At 43.4% G+C, this 21,435-nt stretch overlaps 1 protein-coding gene across 1 annotated transcript in view; it reads right to left on the reverse strand.

The window, feature by feature from the left end:
• Positions 1-21,435, reverse strand: part of LOC131419954 (FERM domain-containing protein 3-like) — a 182,496-nt gene that overhangs the window by 62,504 nt on the left and 98,557 nt on the right. Inside the window, exons 6-9 of the mRNA XM_058565581.1 lie at positions 13,258-13,345; positions 11,401-11,489; positions 8,326-8,389; positions 7,408-7,496 (exon numbers count right to left, since the gene is read on the reverse strand). Of these exons, the coding sequence (XP_058421564.1) occupies positions 7,408-7,496; positions 8,326-8,389; positions 11,401-11,489; positions 13,258-13,345 (330 nt within the window). The remainder of the gene's footprint in view (positions 1-7,407; positions 7,497-8,325; positions 8,390-11,400; positions 11,490-13,257; positions 13,346-21,435) is intronic.

The following is a 21,435-nucleotide window of genomic DNA, read 5'->3' on the forward strand; positions in this document are numbered from 1 at the left end:
CCTTGTGATTAAACCCTCTCTCTCTGCAATCTCGTCGTCTCGGTGATTGGCTGTCTGGGCAGCGGGCAAAAATGGACCTGGTGCGGTAACACTTGCATTTGAGAACCTCTGAGTCCCTGTATTCTCCTTGAAGACTCGAGCAGTGGCATCTTCCTTGAAAGAGCAGAGGTCCGTATTTTTAACAGCTTTTGGTCCTGTGAAGTCAGGTCATATCAAGACATGTAGATTTTCTGTACCTCAGTTTCTCCACGAATTTTTTAAAGGGGGGGTATTATAGTACCTAATTCATGGGGTTCTGAGGAGGGTTACATGAGATCAAATGCCGTGAAAGCACCTGGCACACCACCTGCTCATTATAGGAGTGCTTCTCCTCCCTCCCTCCCTCATATCTCTCTCCAGGCCCTCCACTGCCTTCTCACGACTGAGCCACTACAGCCAATCCTCTCAGTCATGGAGATTCCAGGAACCATGTCCAACACTCTGAAAGCCAGAAAGAGGCCCTCGTGCTCCAACTTAGCTGATGTGTTCCGGCGCTCTGTTTCCCAGGCTCTCACATCAACAACGAGCCCAGAACAAAAGTCTTCTTCCCACTACAGGCCGTGAAGGCACAATCTAGTAGAAACAGCAATTCCCTCCCCTCCAGCCTTCTTCCCCGCCTGCCCTCTCCCCACCTCCACCTCCCCGTCAAAATCCCACCACAAAAGTGTTGACTATTCTCAAACATCTGACCTCACAGAGAAATCCAGGCAGTCTCCAATTTACCAACACCTGACCTGGGAACAACTGTGTATTTAACTGGTGGCCTGGTCACACTCACCTTTCTGCTGTCACAGCTCTCCACTGCTCCCCACCCCAGAACTGCCAGGGCAGCCACTGTACCCAGAGACCCCTTCCCATGGCACCAGAGAGCTCTCCTGCCCAGTTCTGACATCAAAGCTGTCCTTTAAATGGGGTAACTCGTGAGATGTGCCATGCGTCCAGACAGTGTCTGGCACAGGCACAGTGTTCGCTGAGTGTCAGTATCACACGATGCACACACAGCACAGCTCTGCAGGAGCACACCCCCTCACCCTGCCTCTAACTTCTCCTCTGGAACCTACCACTACAGGGGCTGGGGGTGGAGGCCAGATTAGGTGCTGGGGAGACAACGGGGGGTGTTCTAAGAGGCCACTTCTAGAATTAACAATACAATTTCCCATTGAAATCATGGTTTAGGGGTTCCGCAGTAATCATAGCAACGACGACCTGCGTTATTATGGAGCACTTACTATGGGCCACGCACCATCCAAAGCACCTTCAATATGCTAATTGATTTTATCCTCACAGCTCTCTCCTAGGAAGAAGCAATCCACATTTTTACATGAGGAAACTGAGGCACAGAAGGGTTAAGTCACTTAACTATGGTCACATGATAGAAGCTGGAGGAATCAGGCTGCAAACCCAGGTTTGTCTGTATTTTCAAAATAATGCTTTAGCCATGCAGGTTCTCATACTTCAGAGAGCAACCGAATCACTTTTATAACAAAAGTTTCTGATTCAATAGTTTGGGGTAGAGCCTAAGAATCTGCATTTATAACAAGTTCCCAGGAGATGCTGATGCTCCTCCAGGGACTCAACTTTGAGAATCACTGGATTAGAGCATTTCAACCCTAGGCTGCACGTTAGCACCACTGCGGGAACTTTTATTACTACCAACATCTGGACCTCTTATCCCAGGTTCTGACTTGTTAAAACAGCTTTCTGGAGAATTAACTCATATACCATAAAGTTCACTTTCTTAGATTGTACACTTCAGTGGTTTTCATAACTCACAAAGTTAAAAAAAAATCATCGAAAAACATTTTCATCATCCCAAAAACAACCCTCCCATACCCGTTGGCACTCACTCTCCATTTCCCCTCCATATCTCCCCCACTCCCAGGGCTAGAGGACTACTAATTTACTTTCTGTCTCTAAATATTTGCCTATTCTGGACATTTCATATAAATGGAACCATATGATATATGACATTTTGTGACTGGCTTCTTTCACTTAGCATACTGTTTTCAAGGCTCATCCTTGTTGTAGCATGAATCAGCACTTCACTTCTTTTTAAGGCGGAATAATATTCCATTGTATGGATATACCACTTTCTTTTATCCATTCATCAGCTGATGGGCATTTGGGTTGTTTCCACATTTTAGTCATTATGAACAATGTTGCCATGAACATTTGTGCACAAGCTTTTGCAAGGACCCAGATTCTGATTTAACTGGGTCTGGGGTAGGGTCCACAGTGTTGGTATTTTTCCAAAGCTCCCCAGGTGATTCTAACGTGCAGTCAGGGCTGAGAACCACTGGTTTAGAACATTGTTACTCAAAGTGTGGTCCATGGGCCTGCAGCACAGCATCACCGGGGAGCTTATTATAAATATGGGCTCTCATGCCCCACCCAGACCCCCTGAACCAGAATCCACATTCTGACAAGATCTCCAGGTCATTCACGTGCTCGCTAAAGTGTGAGAGGCACTGGTTTAGGGAGCTGCTGTGCGTCCTTATCTACCAAGTGCAATCTTGTTCCTCTGACAAAATGCACACCAAACTCTAGATATGAAATTTATTAGGGACTGCCTTTATCCCCTGCACACAATTCTATACAAAGTTGGGGACAGAGAGTGCCATCTGAGCCTCCACCGTGTCCCCAGTGCCCAGCACAGTGCACGTATAAAGCAGGTGTGAGATAAAGATTCCTCAAATGGAAACACCAGTGAGCCCCTGAGCCCTGCAGGGCGTCCAGTGTGCTTTAGGGGAACCAGCGCCCAGAGAAGGCGAGCTCCAGTGCCGGGGCGGGGGGGCAGCACCTAGAAAACACATGGCATAAAGGAAGCTCTGAAATAGTGACTGAGTCTGTGCCAAGGATCTCCTGGGGTTTGGAGCAGGAGCGAAAAATCAGAGTTTCTGCTTCTGGGCTCCATTCCCAGGCAGCAGATCTCAGAGCCAGGGCTTTCCAACCTGATTGGTGGCCCGGGGCCAGCTGACAACCAGCAGCACATTCATGTCTTAAAAGCACACTAGGAAATTCCCAGGCACCAGCCAGTGGGTCCCATGGCAAGTGAAGTGGAAAAGGAGGGAGCAAACCACCCCCAACCCAGGAGACAGGATGAGGGCCTTGCTCTGCCAGCAGAAACCATTAAAATGCAGTGCCAGTCGGACAGAGCTGGAAGCAGGGCCAGGACCTCTGCCCGGAAAAGGGACGGAGCAACAGAGGAAGCAGGCACCCTCCCCAAAGCTTAACAGAGTCGGAGCCCTTCAGAATCAAAGGACTGGGCTCTGCAACCAACTGGCGCTCAAAAAACTTTCATTAGTGGAGGGGTAGCAGCTGTAGTCATAGCAGCAACTACCACTTATCGGTGGTCAGTGCACCTGGCAGAACTAAACACTGCAGGCAGGTATTAAACAATCACATTTTGAAGATGAAAATAAAGATGATGCTCAAAGAGTCTAAGTGCTTTGTTCCAGGCTCTACTGCGAGTAAGCAACAGAGTCAAGATTCAAACCCAAGCCCACTTGCTTCCATAGCCCACACTCGGCAACGCCAGGCCACAGTGAGGCAAGCAAATCATGGCTGAGTTCCACTGCCTTCCGTTCTACAGATGAGAAGGCTGAGGCCAGAGACTTGTCCAAGGTCACACAGCTGGGTCAGAACAAGCGCTATCTTTCCTTCTTACTAAGGAATTGGGATGGTTATGAGACAATGCAGGAACAAAAGGTTCTGGTAAATCTCAGATCAGCACAAATATTAGGGGTCAGAAGTCCTAATGAGAGAGACGGGGTAGCCCAGCCTAACCAAAGCAGAGGTGCTGATGCGAGGACTCCATCAACCCTATGCAGTGCCACTTGTGCTCACAGCTAAACTCTCTGGGACTTCAGAAACATCCACAGATGACTAGAGGGGATTTCTTCGATATGCCCAGTTGGCCTATTTGGTGATAGAATTATCAGACTGACCTCTTTGCTAGCTGCCAGCTAATCAGCGTACCCAAAATGTGCAAAACAGATTCCCCAGATTGCAGTTTTTTCTCCCCACTTCCTCTCTTTCCACTCTGCTTTTTTTACCTGACTCCATCTACCAAGTGACTCCCTCCACATGATAAGACAACATGTGTGCAAAAGAACTACCTAATGTCCTAAGTTCTTCTTTTATAGAGACCCTATGATTTCACTAAAGGATCTGCAAGTCTGTGCTCAACTCCTCCCAAGTAGGACTTACTGAGTGCTGCCGTCTGCTCCGTGTTCTCCTTTACAACTCTCTGCCCTCAGCTTGTCTGTGGGTCAGCAGCAATCAACCACATCTGTCACTCCTCTGCCGTCTTGTTCACGATGGCTGAGCCCTCCGTCCGGCCCCAAGATCTCCTGGCCCCTCATCTCCTCCCTTTCTACTTCATCTACCCTCTGCTCCAGTCTTGTGTAGCTGCTCATCCTCCCCAAAGTAAGTCTTCCACTTCCCGCCTTGGTCCCTTGCTCAGGTCAATGTCCTTCCTCCACTCAAAAGGGCCTTCTACCTCCAACTCCCCCAGCAGGGAGACTCACCTCCTCCTATGGGGTCCCTTGGGGAATTTCATCAGCACCTCCCTTTTAGTCTCTCATGAAATACAAGTCTCTGGAGGACAGAAACCATGCCTGATCAGTTTGATACAGAAAATATTTTTTGAGTGCCTGGGGTTTTTAGGAAATACAGAGATAAACAGAATCTAGTTCCTACCCTCAGGGAGATCAAATCTAGTACAGATATGACATAAAAATCTACAATAAAATAGTGTCACGATATACCTTACTTTTACTTTTAGGTTCCATCTACCAACTCCCTCATTTGTGAGAAAATAGTCATTCAAAATACTAACTAAATATCTCTAAGTTATCCTTTAACAGGAACCAGATGATTTCATTAAAGGTAGAAAAGAAGAGCTCCAAAAGCTTAGGCTCTAAGAACAGTTTGTCAGTTTCTTAAAAAGTTAAATATAAAGTTACCCTTTGACCCAGAAATTTCACTCCTAGGTATAACTTTCACATGGATATTCATAGCAGCATTATTCATAATATCTAAAAAGAAGGAACAACCCAAATGTCCATCAACTGATGAATGGATCAACAAAATGCAGCGTATTCAAACAGTAGAATATTATTCAGCCATAAAAAGAAATGAAGTACTGATACATGTTACAACATGGATGAACCTCGAAAACATTACCTTAAGTGAAAGAAGCCAGGCACAAAAGGCCACATAGTTTATGATTCCATTTATATGAAATGTCCAGACTATATGAAATCTATAACCACAGAAAGTAGATGTGTGGTTGCCAAGGTCTGGGGACAGGGAGGAATGGGGAGTGACCTTTAATGGGTACAGGCTTTCTTTTGGGGGTGATAAAAATGTTCTGGAATTAGATAGTGGTGATGGTTGCATAACTTTGTGAATTGTACTAAAACCACTGAATGTATAATTTTAAAGGGTGAATTTTATGGTATATGAGTATTATCTCAACTTTAAAAATAATTAAAAACAAAAACAAAAAATGTGCAGGCTCCACCCAAAGACTAAGAGCACTAAACCCTCTGCATTTCTCTCTCTCAGCTCTCATGTGAAGGAGAGGTCTAGACGTGCTGATTTTTTCAGAGGCTATCAGGTATCCTTTTTCGTGTGCGAGGAAGATTAGCCCTGAGCTAACATCTGCTGCCAATCCCCCTCTTTTTGCTGAGGAAGATTGGCCCTGGGCTAACATCCATGCCCATCTTCCTCTACTTTATGTGGGATGCCTGCCACAGCATGGCTTGATGAGTGGTGCGTAGGTCTGCGCCCGGGATCCGAACCTGCGAACCCCGGGCTGCCCAAGCCAAGCACGAACCAAACCACTATGCCACCGGGCCAGCCCCTGGATATCCTTTTTTATCAGCTCCAAAACACCCCAGGGGATCTACGGATGCCTTGAGGTGCAGATGGTTATGGGAAGTTCTGATATACATCATCATTCCTAGAAGCACATTTTGTGGATCATCTCATGCAAAGGTTTTCAAATTATGCTCTTGATATAAGGTCTGCCAGGGACTGAGGGCTTTCTCAGGACACGGGGCTCTCAAAACTAAACCTGGGAAAGTTCTAGGCAAATGGGACAACTGGTGATCCAAGCTCCTGAGGAGCAGTGAGCAATGGGCAAAGGGTCTCCAGTCCCCAGTCCCAACCCTGGTCCCTACCAACAACCACAGCTTTTCTATTCTGATCTCTTTTATGTACTAGGCTTTACCTATACTTCTGTTAAAGGAAAAGAGTTCTGTGGCTGAAAATCATTGTCCAAGCCATTATTCTCCTGACGGTCCTAGTCAGCCAAAGCCCAGGAGGTTCAGAGACTCAGCATTTTCAGGGAGGTGAATCTAATGAGTAAGACAGAATCTCAGTGTGGGGAGACTGAGGAAACGCCACCTGGATGAGCTCCAGAGGTTGGCAGTGCTGATACGCTGGGCAGGGCTGGGCTAGGTTCTTAACTGCGTCCATTGCCACTGCTCTTCCAATCAGCAAGTGTGTCTCAGAGAGGAGAAGCTGGAACTCAGTGGAAAGATCCTATACTTGAACCTCTTTTGAAACCTGAGAGCTTTATGGATGGTTTCTGAAGTCCTGTCCAGCACTGACTTTCTATGATCCTAGGCTCTGATGGCGTTCCATCTGTGGCTCTGATGGCATAAACCTTTGGTTCTCATCTCCATATACAAAGGCTTCTTACTCTGAACATGTGTGACTCTCTGCCAAAGGTTTCTTTTTCTGGTTGTGAGAGCACATTCAACCCACACTCAGAGTAAGTCAGATGTGCCAGAGAATATTAACTCTGCCCTCCAAAGCGGCCCTCCACCAAAATGAATGGGGAATTGGTAGAGAAACAGCCCGGCCTCTTTGCTGGTCAGTGGGAGAACTTGGAGGCATGTTCTGCGGTCTGCCAGAGTTCCCCACAGAGCTGAGCCCAGCACCCCACAGTAGTGACCTGCTCAATAACACACCCTACGTTGCTTGCTTCCCCATGTCCCTTGGTACATTCAGGGACCACATCTCAAAGAAACTACTTGCTCCAAACTCTTCTCAACGTCCGCTTCTGAGGGGGGCACCCAACCAAAATTAGATCCTGTGACATGTTGAATGAAAACAGCAACGTCAGGAAACAAAAGCCCACAGCAGTTCTACGGTAAAGGCCCAACATAGAGTTCAGGACTTGGTCGGGCCAACAGTGGTTGGGAGCCACCCTGAACAATGCACCAAACTCATAATTCACTTACATATAATAAAAATGACTGTATTGAAAGAAATGAGTATGCAGCTGTTTGCAAAACATAAAGAGCTCCAAGGGTGCTTTTAAAACCTATGATTAAATGAATAAAAGCTACTTACTTATAAAAGGCCTGGTTCTCCACCCCACACTTCCAAAGATGTTTGCAGGCAGCTGGTGTTGAAGTATGGAATGCCAACATGGCTTTTTTCTAATAAAAAATAACAGAACAAGAAAGAGCAGGTTAAACACAGCTTATATTTTTCATGTTTTTCCTTTAGGTATTTACCTCTTTGTATCCCGCCACCTACCAAACAGATTTGAAGTAACTAATGAATTACTATGTTCTTAAAAGTGTCCTTAAAGTGGTATCCCCCCTCCCTCCCCCCTTGCAGACATCACTAACCTATCTAGGCCCTGTTTCTAATAAAAGCAGCCTTGCAATCCTTCTCAACACTCCGGGCACCATCTACCCCTCAATCAGACTTGGATTAGTTTAAAAACTATTTGCCATCCTTGAATAACTAGTGCTTCAACTGAAAACTAGGGTCAAGAAAATCTGCAAGCTTCCATCCCTAGCTCTGAGGCTCAAAGTTTCAGTAATGGCCTCCTCCCAAACGCGTTCCCTGAAAAATGAACCCAACCCGTATCTATCTGGTAACTCCTTTTGTTCCCAGGACTAATAGGCTCTGTTTATAAACTCTAACCAGCACTGGTTGATATCTAGCTTTGTAAGTATTTTTCACTTGTTTCACAAATCTGTATTTTGGCAAATTATAGAGGTGAGGGAGGTTCCATTTTCCATTTCTCAAGTCTATCCCAGTGTATTTTTCACACAGGGGTATATGGCCAACATTGCTCACTGACTTTATTCTTAAATGTGCAAACTCAGTGTGTATTTGTTTACCTCTAAAATGTTTTCAGCATATAGCTTCCATTATCATCACAAACTTTAAAGCTACAAATCTCAGGGCACATTTTATGCTTGAACTTCTCTCATGCACACACAACAACAGGCAGTTAGAAAAGCAGTATCTGACCTCCTTCTGGGTGCCAATCACATAAAATGTCTTTCCTTCAAACTTCAACTTGCAGACATCCGGCCTAAGAAAAGAAAATCTCTTTGGGTAAGAAGGAAAAAAAAAGTGGCAGCTAACCAAGGTACCTGGCCTTCCCATAGGAATCCGGCTGACTCATAAACGTCAAGCAGACTGCAGTGAAACAAGATATTATCTTATCATCGGTGAAGGCCTAATGAGCAGCGAAAACCCCCACGTGAATTATACAGCAATTTTCTTCCCAAGAGAGGATCCATAGGCAGCTCAGATTTATTTATTCCATTTTTTACAGTTAAGCTGCACCTTTCTTCCATGGAGCTCTAGAAGTTTCGTGAACATTAATGACCAAAACAATATTAATTGGCCAGCCCACTTTGCGAGGTCGGAAGAATGTGATTGTTTCAGACTCAGCTAATGAAATGACATAGATTCACAATATCTGTCTCCCTCATCCTTTTACATCCATCTCCAAGAAACTCACACACCACACTGCAAAATTTTCATTTCTGCTCTCCCTGTTTATAAAACAATAGTGTTATTAGATATTGAGATACTCAAAACTGTGAGGACAACTTGACGAATTGTAGTCAAAAGAGCGACTTGAGGTTCCATCTTAAGGAGCTGCTTGATTAAAATCTGCCTGAAATGTAGACCCCAGGTCACCTCCTGGGTGAGAAGACACGTGTAAAGACAGGAAAGAATTCTATTTTTATTCCTTTGATCTAATTCCTGGGATAGTGATGTGTGTGCCCCTGTGCTTTTCCGGGGGAAAAAGAACAGTGAGGTCACATTAAATTGTTTTAACTTAGGAGAGGATTTGTGGGAGTGACAAAGCTCAATGGATGTCAAAAAAAACCCAAACTAGGATTAATGTGGGAAGAAAATTTGTTTTAGCAACATGTACATGGCTGTTATAAATGCATGTGCCTAAGCAGAGGCTGGAAAGGATGAGGATGACATCAGGACCCCACCAGGAACACCAAGATGTAGAACCAGAAACAAATGGTCTGGCGATTGTCCATCTCAACTCTTCATGGACCCAGGAAGAAACTGAAGCCCAAAGAGGAGAGACTTGCAATTAATTTGCACTTGAGATATGTCAGGTTCTAATCTAACTACTCCAGAGCTCAAGCAATTCAGAAACCTGAGGATCTAACACCCTTTGGATCCCTAAGACTTTTGTAGGCCCAGGGTGGGATGGGGGAAGTCCTCGAATTACCTATACTCCCCAAAGTCTGTAGGAATCCCTAGGGATCTTATTCTGGAATGGACTGAAGGGTGACTAACATTGGAGCTTCTTTACAAGGTGCTGAAACAGAGAAGAAAACTGGGTAACACCATCACGTTACACGTATATAACGTCATAGTTCACAAATTGCATCGTTCTTACACACACTATTTCATTTGCTTCTCCCTCATCTCCTTCCATCCTTATAAGGCAGTTAGATATAATTGATACCCATTTTATGGATGAGTACATTGAGACTCAGAAGCTAAGTGATTTATTAAAGGCAAACAAGAGTTTTGAGAATGTTAATTGTGGAAGAAGAGAACAAGTGGGCACAGAGGGGAGTTGAAAGTATGAATTGAGTAAAAGGCAGTGATAGAGAGGGCTGATCATAAAAAAGAGCAGGAGGTGTAGGGAGTGGAGTGGGCATTAGCGGACTGATGCTGGTGGAGAAGGTTTGAAGGGAAGGCAGGTGCGAAGAGGAGACAAGAAGAGGTAGGGGGAGGACTTGATAAAGAGGTGGTAGAAAGATCCTGAAGCTAAAAGAACCATGAAACTGAGGTTCAGGTAAGTGCAAAAGAGCATTTCCAAGCCAGGACTGAGGATGGATGCCCACTGGCCTATCAAGAATAACTTCAGACCCAAGGGCTCAGGCCAAAGCAGCAAGCCCACCACCCAGTGAGATGCAACAGGGGTGAGAAGCCTGTCAAGGACCATCAGAGAGGGAGCTGAATCCAGCTGAAGGTAGGAACAAGACTAAGCCTTTACAATATTCCACATATAATGTTTAGCCTTCTTCATTCTTAACAAAGCCATTTTGCTCCTTGATTGGACCATGGGTGCTGCTGGTCACCTACCCCACTCCATCCTCCCACTTTTTTACTGACAAAACCTAGACTTTATTCTTCTTTGAGGTCAGGCAGATTATGCTCTTCCCAGACTCAAGAGGATTAACCAACTTGATTTGAGCAACCCAGTAATGGAGTTCCCATTCTTCTTGGAAGGATTGGTTTAAATAGGTGCATATGACCCAATCCTGCCCAATTAGATACACAGGAAGTCCCTTCAGGGTTTCTGAAAAAGTTATCCTTGTTTTAATAGGAGACAAATGGAATGGGCTGCTCTCCTCCAGGCTCTGGGTGTTACTGTGTGAAGATGTGATGGCCAGAGTTGCACGCGTGGCCATATTATGAGCACGAGCCTGGGGACAAAAGACACCAACCTGGGATGGCAGAGAAGAAAAGGAAGCAACCCAAGTTCTTCACAGTGTTGTTGGAAAGTTAAGTTAATGGACTGTGAAACTGCCCAATGTCTGGAATTTTTGCTGTGTGAGATAGTCAGTCCTCTTACTTGTAAGCCATTGTGAGTAGATATTCCTGTTACTTTGAGCCAAATGCATGTTCAGTGATACACTGGATAACAAAAGGTGAGTTTGCAGCAAGGATTCAACAGAAGAAAGTGGACAGAAGTGAGTGGGAGAGAGTGGGTCCTGCATTGCTCGAGAGATTTTGCACCTTACCCGCCCTGACCCACTCCACGGTCAGTCTTCTGGCCAGAGCAGAAGCTACTGGTAAGGAAACACTGGACACTTTCTCTTCGGAGGCACCCCAGGTCTCCTGCGTTGACTCCTTAGCTTGACAAATCCAATTCCCCACTAAGACAGGGCCGCCATGGGTTTCATTTATAGGTGACAAATCCCTTTATAAATGAAGCTCCGAGGCAAAGAAATGGACACTAGGCATTCTACATGATGTTTCCAAAAAATGTCAAAGGCAGGGAAAGACCAACAAGACTAAGAAAAACGGTAAGCCAGTTTTCCAAAGACTCACCATTTTACCAAATGGATTCTCTTATTTCCCTGGAATACCACAAAGCCTGCAGCAGTGAATCCTAAAAATGTTGTTGTGCCTGTTGAATCCTGAAAAAATAGAAATAAAAACTTATTAGGATTGAGGAAAATGAATGATAAATGGTATGCTTACTCATCCTCAATCTGGGTTAATTTCAGATTAATTCCGATGATTATAGCAATAAATTAAGTTTCTGAGCTGAGACTTCTAAGGACGGGACTTCTAGAATCTAGGTGAGGTCCAAGAATGTGTAGCTTTTCCCTTTGAGGAACAGAACTTCCGCCTCACCAGGAACCTCCTGGGAAAACACAGATTAGTCCCAAACCACCACTTCTACTTCCAAGCGCCTTCTGGGGCCGCCTGAGTTCTCCGATCTGCCCTGTAATGTGGGTAAATTGTTCTTGGTGGCCATCAGCCCTGAAACCAAAGATGCTATGAAAGCAAAGCCCTGAGCATCTGATCCAGCTTGATTCAATCCCACACAGGATTTCTGGCAATTTTGTTATAAAGATATGTCCAGAAAGGCCTAGTTGTTTCCAGGTTTTACCAAGAACATCAAGCATCGATAAGTTAAGTAAAGGCAAAGGAACAACAACAAGAAAAATCAAATCAGTCTCCAAGCAATAAGTACAATAAATAGAGAGGCACAAATTTGTGGATAAAATGTAATTCACTAAATGGAATAACCTAATTGATACCATTACGAGGAAGGGGCATCTGGCAAATATTCTAAAATAATTGTGTGGTTATACCTGAAACTAATATAATATAGTATGTCAACTATACTTCAACAAAGAAAATAAATAAAAATCACTCAAATAAATTAAATAAATAAATTAGCTCAATGAAATGAAAATAAAACAAAACAAATAATCGTGTGAGCAGAGCAGGAAGATGCACATACCAACGTGGGCAAGTACCACCGGCTCTCTGCCTTGGCTGCACATTGGAATCATCTGGGGAGCCTGGTCTGCACTCCCACAGATCCTGATGTAATTGGGCAACAGGAGTTGCTGAAAAGCTCCCCAGGTGCTTCTAAAGAGCAGCCTGAGCTGAGGGCTATGGGACGAGTACTTCACCAAATCCCATTAGCTGGTCCCATCTGGGTAAGGAAATGTTCCAGCATGACTCAAAAACGTACCTGTAAAAGCCTGGCTGATATAAACACTTAGTTTAGGATTCAGGTTAGTGCCTGGTTGATGTGTAGGTTAGGATATAGAAAGGAGGATATTGTTTTCATAAAACATTTCTGGCAAATGTGTGCATGAGCATCACCCTGGGAGCTCGTTAAAAAGGCAGATTCCCCAGTGGCACCCCCAGCAACTCTGACTCAGTAGTTTGGAGTAGGGCCCAGGTGATTCGGATACACATGGTCTGGGTTTCACGTTTGACAGAAATACTGTCAAATAATATGAGTAAAGGAAAAAAGAAAAACAAATACTCCTAATGTCAAAATATAATTTTAAATCTTTTTTTTTTCTTCTACCTTCCCATTTTTTAAGACTGCATTCTTGCTGGCAATGGCCTGCAGAATAAATCTGTTAGGATCCAGTAACTTCTCAGGGATAAAACCATCAACTTGATGAATGAATCCATGTAGGTTAATTTAGGAAAATGTAGCAACTACACAGCAATTAGCAAGCAATTGGAAGACTCCAATGGAGAGAATTAACCACCAAAATGTGCGACTGCAGCCCACTCTTGTCCCTTCCAATCAGGGGCAGTCAGTCAGGCTGTGGAAATGTCCTAGGAGGGGTCTTCCGGGCCTGCACACCTGTTAACTCTCTTTTGGGCAAAATAATGATTAAATATCGACCTGCTATGAGGGGCAATTACCTTGCATGGGTGGGGATCCACCCCATAGGTTTCCAAAGTGTGAGCTTTCAGGAGTAAGTTAAATTCAGCAACCGGTGGGCTCTGGCCTCTAAACACAAGAAAAGTTTAGTGTGTTAATATGGAAAATAATAGAAACATGGAGTCCCTTCCTTCAACAAAATGTGAGATCCTAAACTAAACAAAGAGAGAAATCCCTATATAAACAGTAATTAGTCAGACTAATCACTATTTCTCACCACAAGGAGCCCTTTGCTACGGAATCTGAGCTCATGTTCCCTGGCTAATTGTTCCGTAATAAACTCACATGTACTCTGAGGACTCCAGTGACCCATACAGTTAATCAAGGTTATCAAGTTACCAATTAGTAGGCCCTTGCAAATTCAATCTTAATATGAAATAAAACACAGCATCTGTTCTTTCCTACTCATTTAAAAAGATTATCCAGGGTAAATGGCATTCCTACTTGCTCAGGGTAGAAAGTGGGCAATCCTGTTACCCCATCAATAAGCCCAAAACAGAGCCATCCCGCTAGAAAAAACTGTCAACCATTCCATTGGAAAGCCCTGGATTTTGAAAGGAAATCTCAGCCACTAGTCCTAGCACTGTCCTCCAGGGTGGTAAACAAGGTCTTGGCCTTGTCGGGGGTGGGGGGAGGGGGGCGGGCAGACAACAAATAGAGATGGCTGTGAAGGCCTTTCGGGCTGACTTCCAAACCACGACTGGGCAGCATTTCAGACTCTGCTTTGACCAACATTAATATCCCACATGTATCTTAGAGAATCTGAACCACTCCCCAAAGATAACCATATAACCCTAACAACCAAGAAGAGTTTGCTAAGGAAAATAACAGGAATTCATTTTCATTTTCAAAATGTAACACTATATTGCAATATCAGATCTATTTCCACCCAAGCTTCTCCCCAAAGATGGATTCTCCCACCCCCTCAAGACAGCTAAGAGTCATCATGCCTCTAAATCAAAATGGTATCCCATCTACCTTCCTCATAAAGCCTTTTGAGATCTTCTCTTACCTGAGTGGACTGAAATTTCACTCTTCTATGTCTAAGGAGCATCTTTATTTACACACCCTGATCAGCACTGTGGGACCCTTTCAATCCAACAACTCCTATCTTTCTTGGGCCTTTGATTCTTTTATTCCTCTCCCAACCTCCTCCCTCACCCCAACCACCTCCCTCTTCTCTCCTTTGCGAGGCCCTAGTAAATGGACTGTGAGGCTCCTAGATCTATTCTCCATGTCTTTTTAACCTCTGTTTCATTCTTTAAATCTGTCATTTTTGTACTATATTCTGAATTATTTCTTAATTCAAACCTCCAATTGCTAATTTATTCTTCAGCTGTGTGCATCCTGCTTTTCATCCCATTTATGAGTTTTTTTTTTTTTAACATCAATTATTTCATTTCCAATGTACTATCTGTTTCGCTCTTGAAATAGCTGCCTGTTCTTATTTTATAGAATAAATTCCTCTGAGGAAACCCACTTTAAAAGAAACAAAGTCCAATCCTGTTTGCTTCATTGGTGCTGCTTTCTTGGTGACGTCCTTGGTGTGCTGAGTCAGTGTCTCTCATTCATTGAGTTGATGTTTCTGTAAGTGTTTGCTGATTCTTGTTGGGATGCACATCTTTGTATCTGATGTTATTTGTTGAATGCAGTGGCCGACAGAGATTGTAGGGTAGGGTAGGATGTGCCATATGGGAAGAGTATGTGTTAGTAACTTGATTTCAGGCTGAATGTTCTAGTTTCTTCTGGGTGTTACCTACACACAAGGCTCCTCCAGCTCAAGTCTGCTGCTGCCCATGACTCAGCACAGGGAACCAGAGGAAGGAGGCAAAGCTGCCAACTGCTCCAAATGCAGTTACCCACTCACCGTGATGGCCAACCTGTGTATCTTTTGCCTGAAGCACCGAGAACCACTCCCATCCTACATATGTGTGTGACCCAGAATCCCTCCATCTGTTCCCTGACTTCCACAGATATTGCAGGACTTCTGATCCAAAGGTGGCATTCTTTCTTGTATCTGCTTTCTAATACTTTTTCTATAATCCATAGGGACTTGGAGAAGAAAGGGAAGGTAGCCCACATATGCTACCTTTTTCTTTTAATAGAAGAGATAATTTTTTTCTTTTTTTGTGAGGAAGATCAGCCCTGAGCTAACATCTGCTGCCAATCCTCCTCTCTCTGCTGAGGAAGATTAGCCTTGAGCTAACATCTGTGCCCATCTTCCTCTACTTTGTATGTGGGACACTGCCACAGCGTGGCTTGAGCAGTGTGCAGGTCCGTGCCCAGGATCTGAACCTGTGAAACCTGGGCCACTGAAGTGGAGTGCATGAACTTAACCATTATGCCACCTGGCCAGCCCCTAGAAGAGACACTTTTTAAATCCATCTTTTACAGAATATATTCCTGAGGGATTAACTCAAACACCTGCTTTAGGAAAACAGAGTCTTTCTAAAGTCCTTCCAGATTTCCTCTTTAGTCTTAGTGCTCTGAAATTTCACTGTGATTTATATGAAGGGATCATTTTTGTTTTTCCATCCTGATCATCACTATATGGGCCCTTTCAATCCAACAACTCCTTTGATTGTTTTTTTTTCACAAGTCACAGTCATTATAATTATTTCTCTTCTTGATAAAGTAGCAATAGATTCAAGAAAGTCACCAACTATATTGACAGGGAAGGAGAAACGGATTTTTTAAAAGTTTTATCAATACATATAGGTATTTGTCTCTCCATAGCTCTCTCATAAGTTCTTGAAGTAATAGCTTACCTTTCACTGGAAAATAAAGATAATTATTGAATCCAAGTATTGAGGGCTTTCTCCCTTCCTCACTCCCCTACTCTCTCTCCCTCACTCACTAGTTCACTCATCTCACCCCTGACTAGGTACGAAGCAGAGCCATCCAGCACGTTACTAAGCAGGACCCCACTCTGGTGGTCCTCAATGCAAACCTTCAGCCTAGTGACCCAGACTGAGGCCAAAGTGAACCAGGACCAGAGCCAAAGCAGCCCAGTGCCTCCCACAGCCACAGGCCATGAGCTCTGCTCCAGGAGAGTCCTCCCACTGGACACGAAAGGCCCTCTGTCCACACTGATAGGGCTCCTCTGTTCTGCAGAGCTGGCCTTGCTCTGTAGTGGTTAAATCATCAGCACCTTTGTATAAACCATACAATGTTTATTCTTATAATTCAAGTTTGATTTTGAAGCTTACCCTTTTTTTCTGTTCAGTCTGTTAAATGTGAGAGATTATAATCTGGAAGTTCATGTTGGAAAGTGAGTAAGCTTTGCTTGCCCAGGTGGTCTCTTTCTGACCTCTTCCCTATCCTGAGTAAATCTGATGGACATCTAATGTCTAATCGCAAACATCAGCTCCAGGTGACGGCAGGGTGTGGTGCTACACAGCTCCAGAGGGTGTGCCATTAAACTCAGTCCTCCCTGTTCATCAGGAAATACCATGCAGGGTGTGAAATGGCAAGCTCTGGTACGGGAAAAGATCTCAGCAACATCCACAATCAAAAAAATAGGACTCCTATGTAGAATTAAAAAAAAAAAAACTCATAAATGAATAAATAACAATACATTTTTTTAAAAAAAAGATAACCCAGAAGAAAAATAGGCACAAGACTCGAATAGGCACTTCATAAAAGAAGATACCCAAATAGCCAACCACCACGTGAAAATATGCTTAACTTCTTTATGATCAGGAAAATGCAGATTAAAACGATGAGAAATCATTCACACATCCGATAGCTAAAATTTAAAAAACAGTACCAAGCACTTGTGAGGATGTGCAGCAAAAGCAACTCTCATACACTGCTAGTGAAAGAACAATTTGGTAGAATTGTTTGGAAAACTAGCAAAATCTACTAAAGTTGAATATGTGTTCCCTGTAATATACCACATAGTTATATGTGCAACAGAAATTAATGCATGTTGAACCAAGAAACATAAAGAATTTTCACAGTGGTGCCATTTGTAACAGCAAAAAATAGGAAACAACTCAAATGTCTATCAACAGTAGAATGGATATACACTGGAATACTATACAGCCAGGAAAATAAATGAATTAAAGCTACACACAACAAGACGGATGACTATCATAGAAATAAAACTGAACAAAAGAAACAAGATATAAATGAATATGCACTGAATGAATTCCATTTATATGGCTTTTAAAAATTGGCAAACAAAACTAAAGTGTTAAAAGTCAGAGATGTGACTACTTTTGGGGAGGAGGGAGAAGGTAAATTGGGAAGGTACAAAGGGGCTTCTGAGGTGTTCCCAGTCCTCTTTTTGACCTGGGTGGTGGTTGCACACAAGCTCTCTTTGTAATAATTCACTGAGCTTTGCATTGATGTTGTGTGTACTTTTATGAATCTGTGTTATAGTTCAGTTCTTAAGAGTTTAAGAAACAAGGAAAAGAGAAAAAAGGCTGTGAAGCACTGGGAACCCTCATATATTGTGGGTGTGAAAGTAAGCTGGAGCAACCCCTTTAGGCAACAAGCTACCGCATTCTAGAAAAACTTAAGTTGTGCAAACCCTATGGCCCAGCAAATTCCACACCTAGGTTTGTACCTAGACTAGGGGCTCCTTTACATACGCTCCCATGAGAATTGTTCAAGAAGCCATAATAACTTTTTTTTTTTTTTTTGGTGAAGGCCCTGTCTTGACATGAGTACAGCCATGTTTGGCTGCTCCACTGACCTACAGCCACCAGCACGAAAAGCAATATAAAAGCTGCTTTCTGTGTGGTAGGAACTGGCCCTTCTCCCATGGAGATAGTTGCAATGTGTAAAAATTTCAAGGCCCTTTGGGCACCGCAGCCTGGGGAAGACTGGCCATCTGTGGCGGGCTGGGATGATAAGCAGGGTAAACAATGCACGTACACAACTACTGGGCTGGGACAACAGCCGGGGGGCGAGTGCACATACGCCACTGATAACCATCTGTACATGGGAACACTAGATGCTTGCTCTGTAAACTCTGTAACTGTTTATGTAAACTGCTGGAAACTGAGACCCGGTGAGAGTTCCACCTGTGGGACGCCTTGCCCAGGACGTGTGATTCCCGCCCAGCCGTGTCGATTGACAGGACTCTCCCGGCCGTGGGGCGTGGATGTTGTAATTGATTTATTGTGAAGTAATTGATCTGATGTGCTCTCTTTTCGATCAACCTGGTGTTTCTCTTTCTGGTTGATTTGTGTCATTTCCCTTCAGTCGATCTGGTGTTTCCCTTTCTGATTGATCTGATGTTTTTCCCTCTTGTTATATGACCTATTCGAATCTGCTGCTATCTCAGCCGATGTGAATGTTTTCCCTTTCCAGTCGAGCTGGTGTTTTTTCCCTCTTATTATTTGACCTATTCGGATCTGTTTGCAGACTATCACCTTTTCTATCCTCTATATAATAAAATATACCTTCAGTCCATTTGCTTGGAGTGGAAAGTTTTTTTTACATCTCCGATGGAATCCCTGAACCTCTCATAACAGGCTCTGAGATAACCGCCACTGCCAATCCTCCTCTTTTTCCTGAGGTAGACTGGCCCTGAGCTAACATCTGTGCCTGGGCTAACAGCATGACTTGATAAGCGGTGCATAGGTCCGCACTGGGGACCCGAATCTGAGAACCCTGGGCCGCTGAAGTGGAGTGCGCAGATTCAACCTCTACGCCACCTGGCCGGCTCCCATGATAACTTTTTTTAATAGCAAAAACCTAGATACAACCCAAATGTCCATGAACAGATAAATGGATACGTAAAATGCAACATGTTCATAGGGTAGAAAATTAATTATACAAAAGCGAAAATGAAGACCTATGGCTATATATATCTGTCAATGTGGAAGAATCTCAAAAACATAATGCTGATGGGGAAAAAGTGAGATACAAGAACAGAGTAGTATGATCCCATTTATATGAAAGTTAAAAATAGGCAAAAACAAAGCAATGCATTATTTAATGATACATATGAAGTACATTTATAAAAGCAAAACAAGAGAATGAATAACCCTAAATTCAGAATAGTGTAGAGGAGGGAGGGAGTTGAACTGGAGGGGCACACAGGAGACTTCAGAGCATCTGGTGATACTCTAATTCACAAGCAGAGTTAGGGGGTCATGGGTGTTTTTCCAACCATTTCTTTCAATTTTACATATATTGTATATACTCTTTCATGTATTATATATTTGCAATGATTAAAAGAGAAACAAATTCCCGTGTTTTTAATAAAAGAATTATTGGATGAAATATTGCAGTCTAAAAGCACGGCTGAACTAAACAGAATTGGTTAAGAATATAATAGATACGCACACAGAGTTACGTTTCACTAAACTCTACTGTTCCAAGCAATATATAATTGTTTATATTGCCATTTTTTCACTTAATATTCATAAAGGAGGAATTCTTATGCTCATTTTATAGATGAGGACTCTGACATTCAAAGAGAAAAAGTAACTTGCTCAAGGATCCTCGCCTAGTAGGTGCACAAGCGAGGCGCAGATCCAAGTCCGCCTGGCTCCAAAGTGCTCCTCAGCACCTGCGCTGCCATCACTCCCTACATGATATGGTCACGAGCCACCTGCCCGCCCTCCTGGACACTATGGCAGAGCATTTCGAAATGACATGGTTTCTATCAGTTCTTATAGAAAGCATTTTTCAAATTCTAAACACTGCACCTTATCAATGATGAGGCAATCCACCCCAGATGACTGATATTTAGACCTGATTAGAGAGCAGTGGCATTTCGATTTTAATCTAGGTCAGAGATTCTGCACACTAAAGCCTGCAGGCTAAATCCGCACCGCCGCCTGGTTTTGTACAACCCTCGAGCTGAGAATGATTTTTCCATTTTTAAATGGCTTAAAACAATCAAAGGAAGAATAATACTGCATGACCCATGAAAATTATATGACATTCAAATTTCAGTATCAACACGTTTTTATTGGAACACAGCCACACCCACTGGTTTGCATCCTGCCTGTGGCTGCTGTCATGCTCTAACGGCAAAACCGAGTAGTTGCAACAGAGACCGCATGTTCTGCAGAGCCTCAAGTATTTACTAAATGACCTAGCACAGAAAAAGTGTTCTGAACACTGATCTAGGAACTCAACACAGGAATAGAGAACAACTGGAGCTATGTCTCTGTGATTCCATAAAATGAAGATAAAAACAGTACCTACCTTCCAGATTTGGTGTAAAGAGTAAGCAGTGAACAGATGGTAGCCTAACGCTAAAGCCATTAGATTAGTGCCTGGCATAGAGTATGCTCTCTCCTCACCGTCAGAATAGCATTTGTTCCTTGCTGGCCCTGCACATGACTGAAATCAGAAATACGATGGTGGGGGCAATGTCAGGAAGCATGTCGAGATAGTTATAGCAAAGCAAAGGCCCCTCTTTAAAACAAAAGTCCCCAAATTGGGATTGTTTGCTTTGAGTTTGACTGTAGATCTCCAAGAGCTAAGCATTTAAAAGACTTAATCTAAAAAGTCAGACACAGAGAAAGGCTAACTGCAAATGTTCAGAGAAAGGAAAGAGTTCAAAACCAATGGAGACAAGGTGGAGACCCCGAGGGCACTAAGGACCCCTGAGTCTTCTGACTCACTGAAGAAGAAACCATTTAGTGACCAGGTCTACAGGAAGACTCGAAGACCAATTAAATAGAAATTTTTCTTTTTCCCTCAGATCTCCCATTGGACATTTGTTTCTGGCAAAAACCTTGTTTGGTAATGGAAAATAATGATTTTCTATCCTTTAAATCTTGCACCAGGAACTGTTCTGCTAAGACTAATAGTGTCTCTAATGAGACATTTAGAAGTAAAGCCCAGTGATTAGTTGGATTCTTTTTTAAGACCTACCAATTCTCTAAAGAAATGCTTTTCTAATAAATTAGGTGACGTCAAGTAATTATGTATTTAGCTATGTATCTCCTTCCTGCCTGTCTTGAATACTTGTTGCCAAAGAGGAACACTCTCTCTCTTACTGATCTTCCTTTAGCATACTATTACATAGAGTACAAAAATGTACAGCATCTCAAGAATGAATGCAAATTATTAGTGGACATGAATTGTGGAATGAGGTGTGGATCTTGCCAGCAATGACCTGGACTGCTTGGAGCACAATTGGCAGGGAAGGCGGTGGATTCTCTCCACCGGATCTACTTGGGTCT

Source organism: Diceros bicornis, chromosome 22 (assembly GCF_020826845.1).
Source record: "Diceros bicornis minor isolate mBicDic1 chromosome 22, mDicBic1.mat.cur, whole genome shotgun sequence".
Lineage (NCBI taxonomy): Eukaryota > Metazoa > Chordata > Mammalia > Perissodactyla > Rhinocerotidae > Diceros > Diceros bicornis.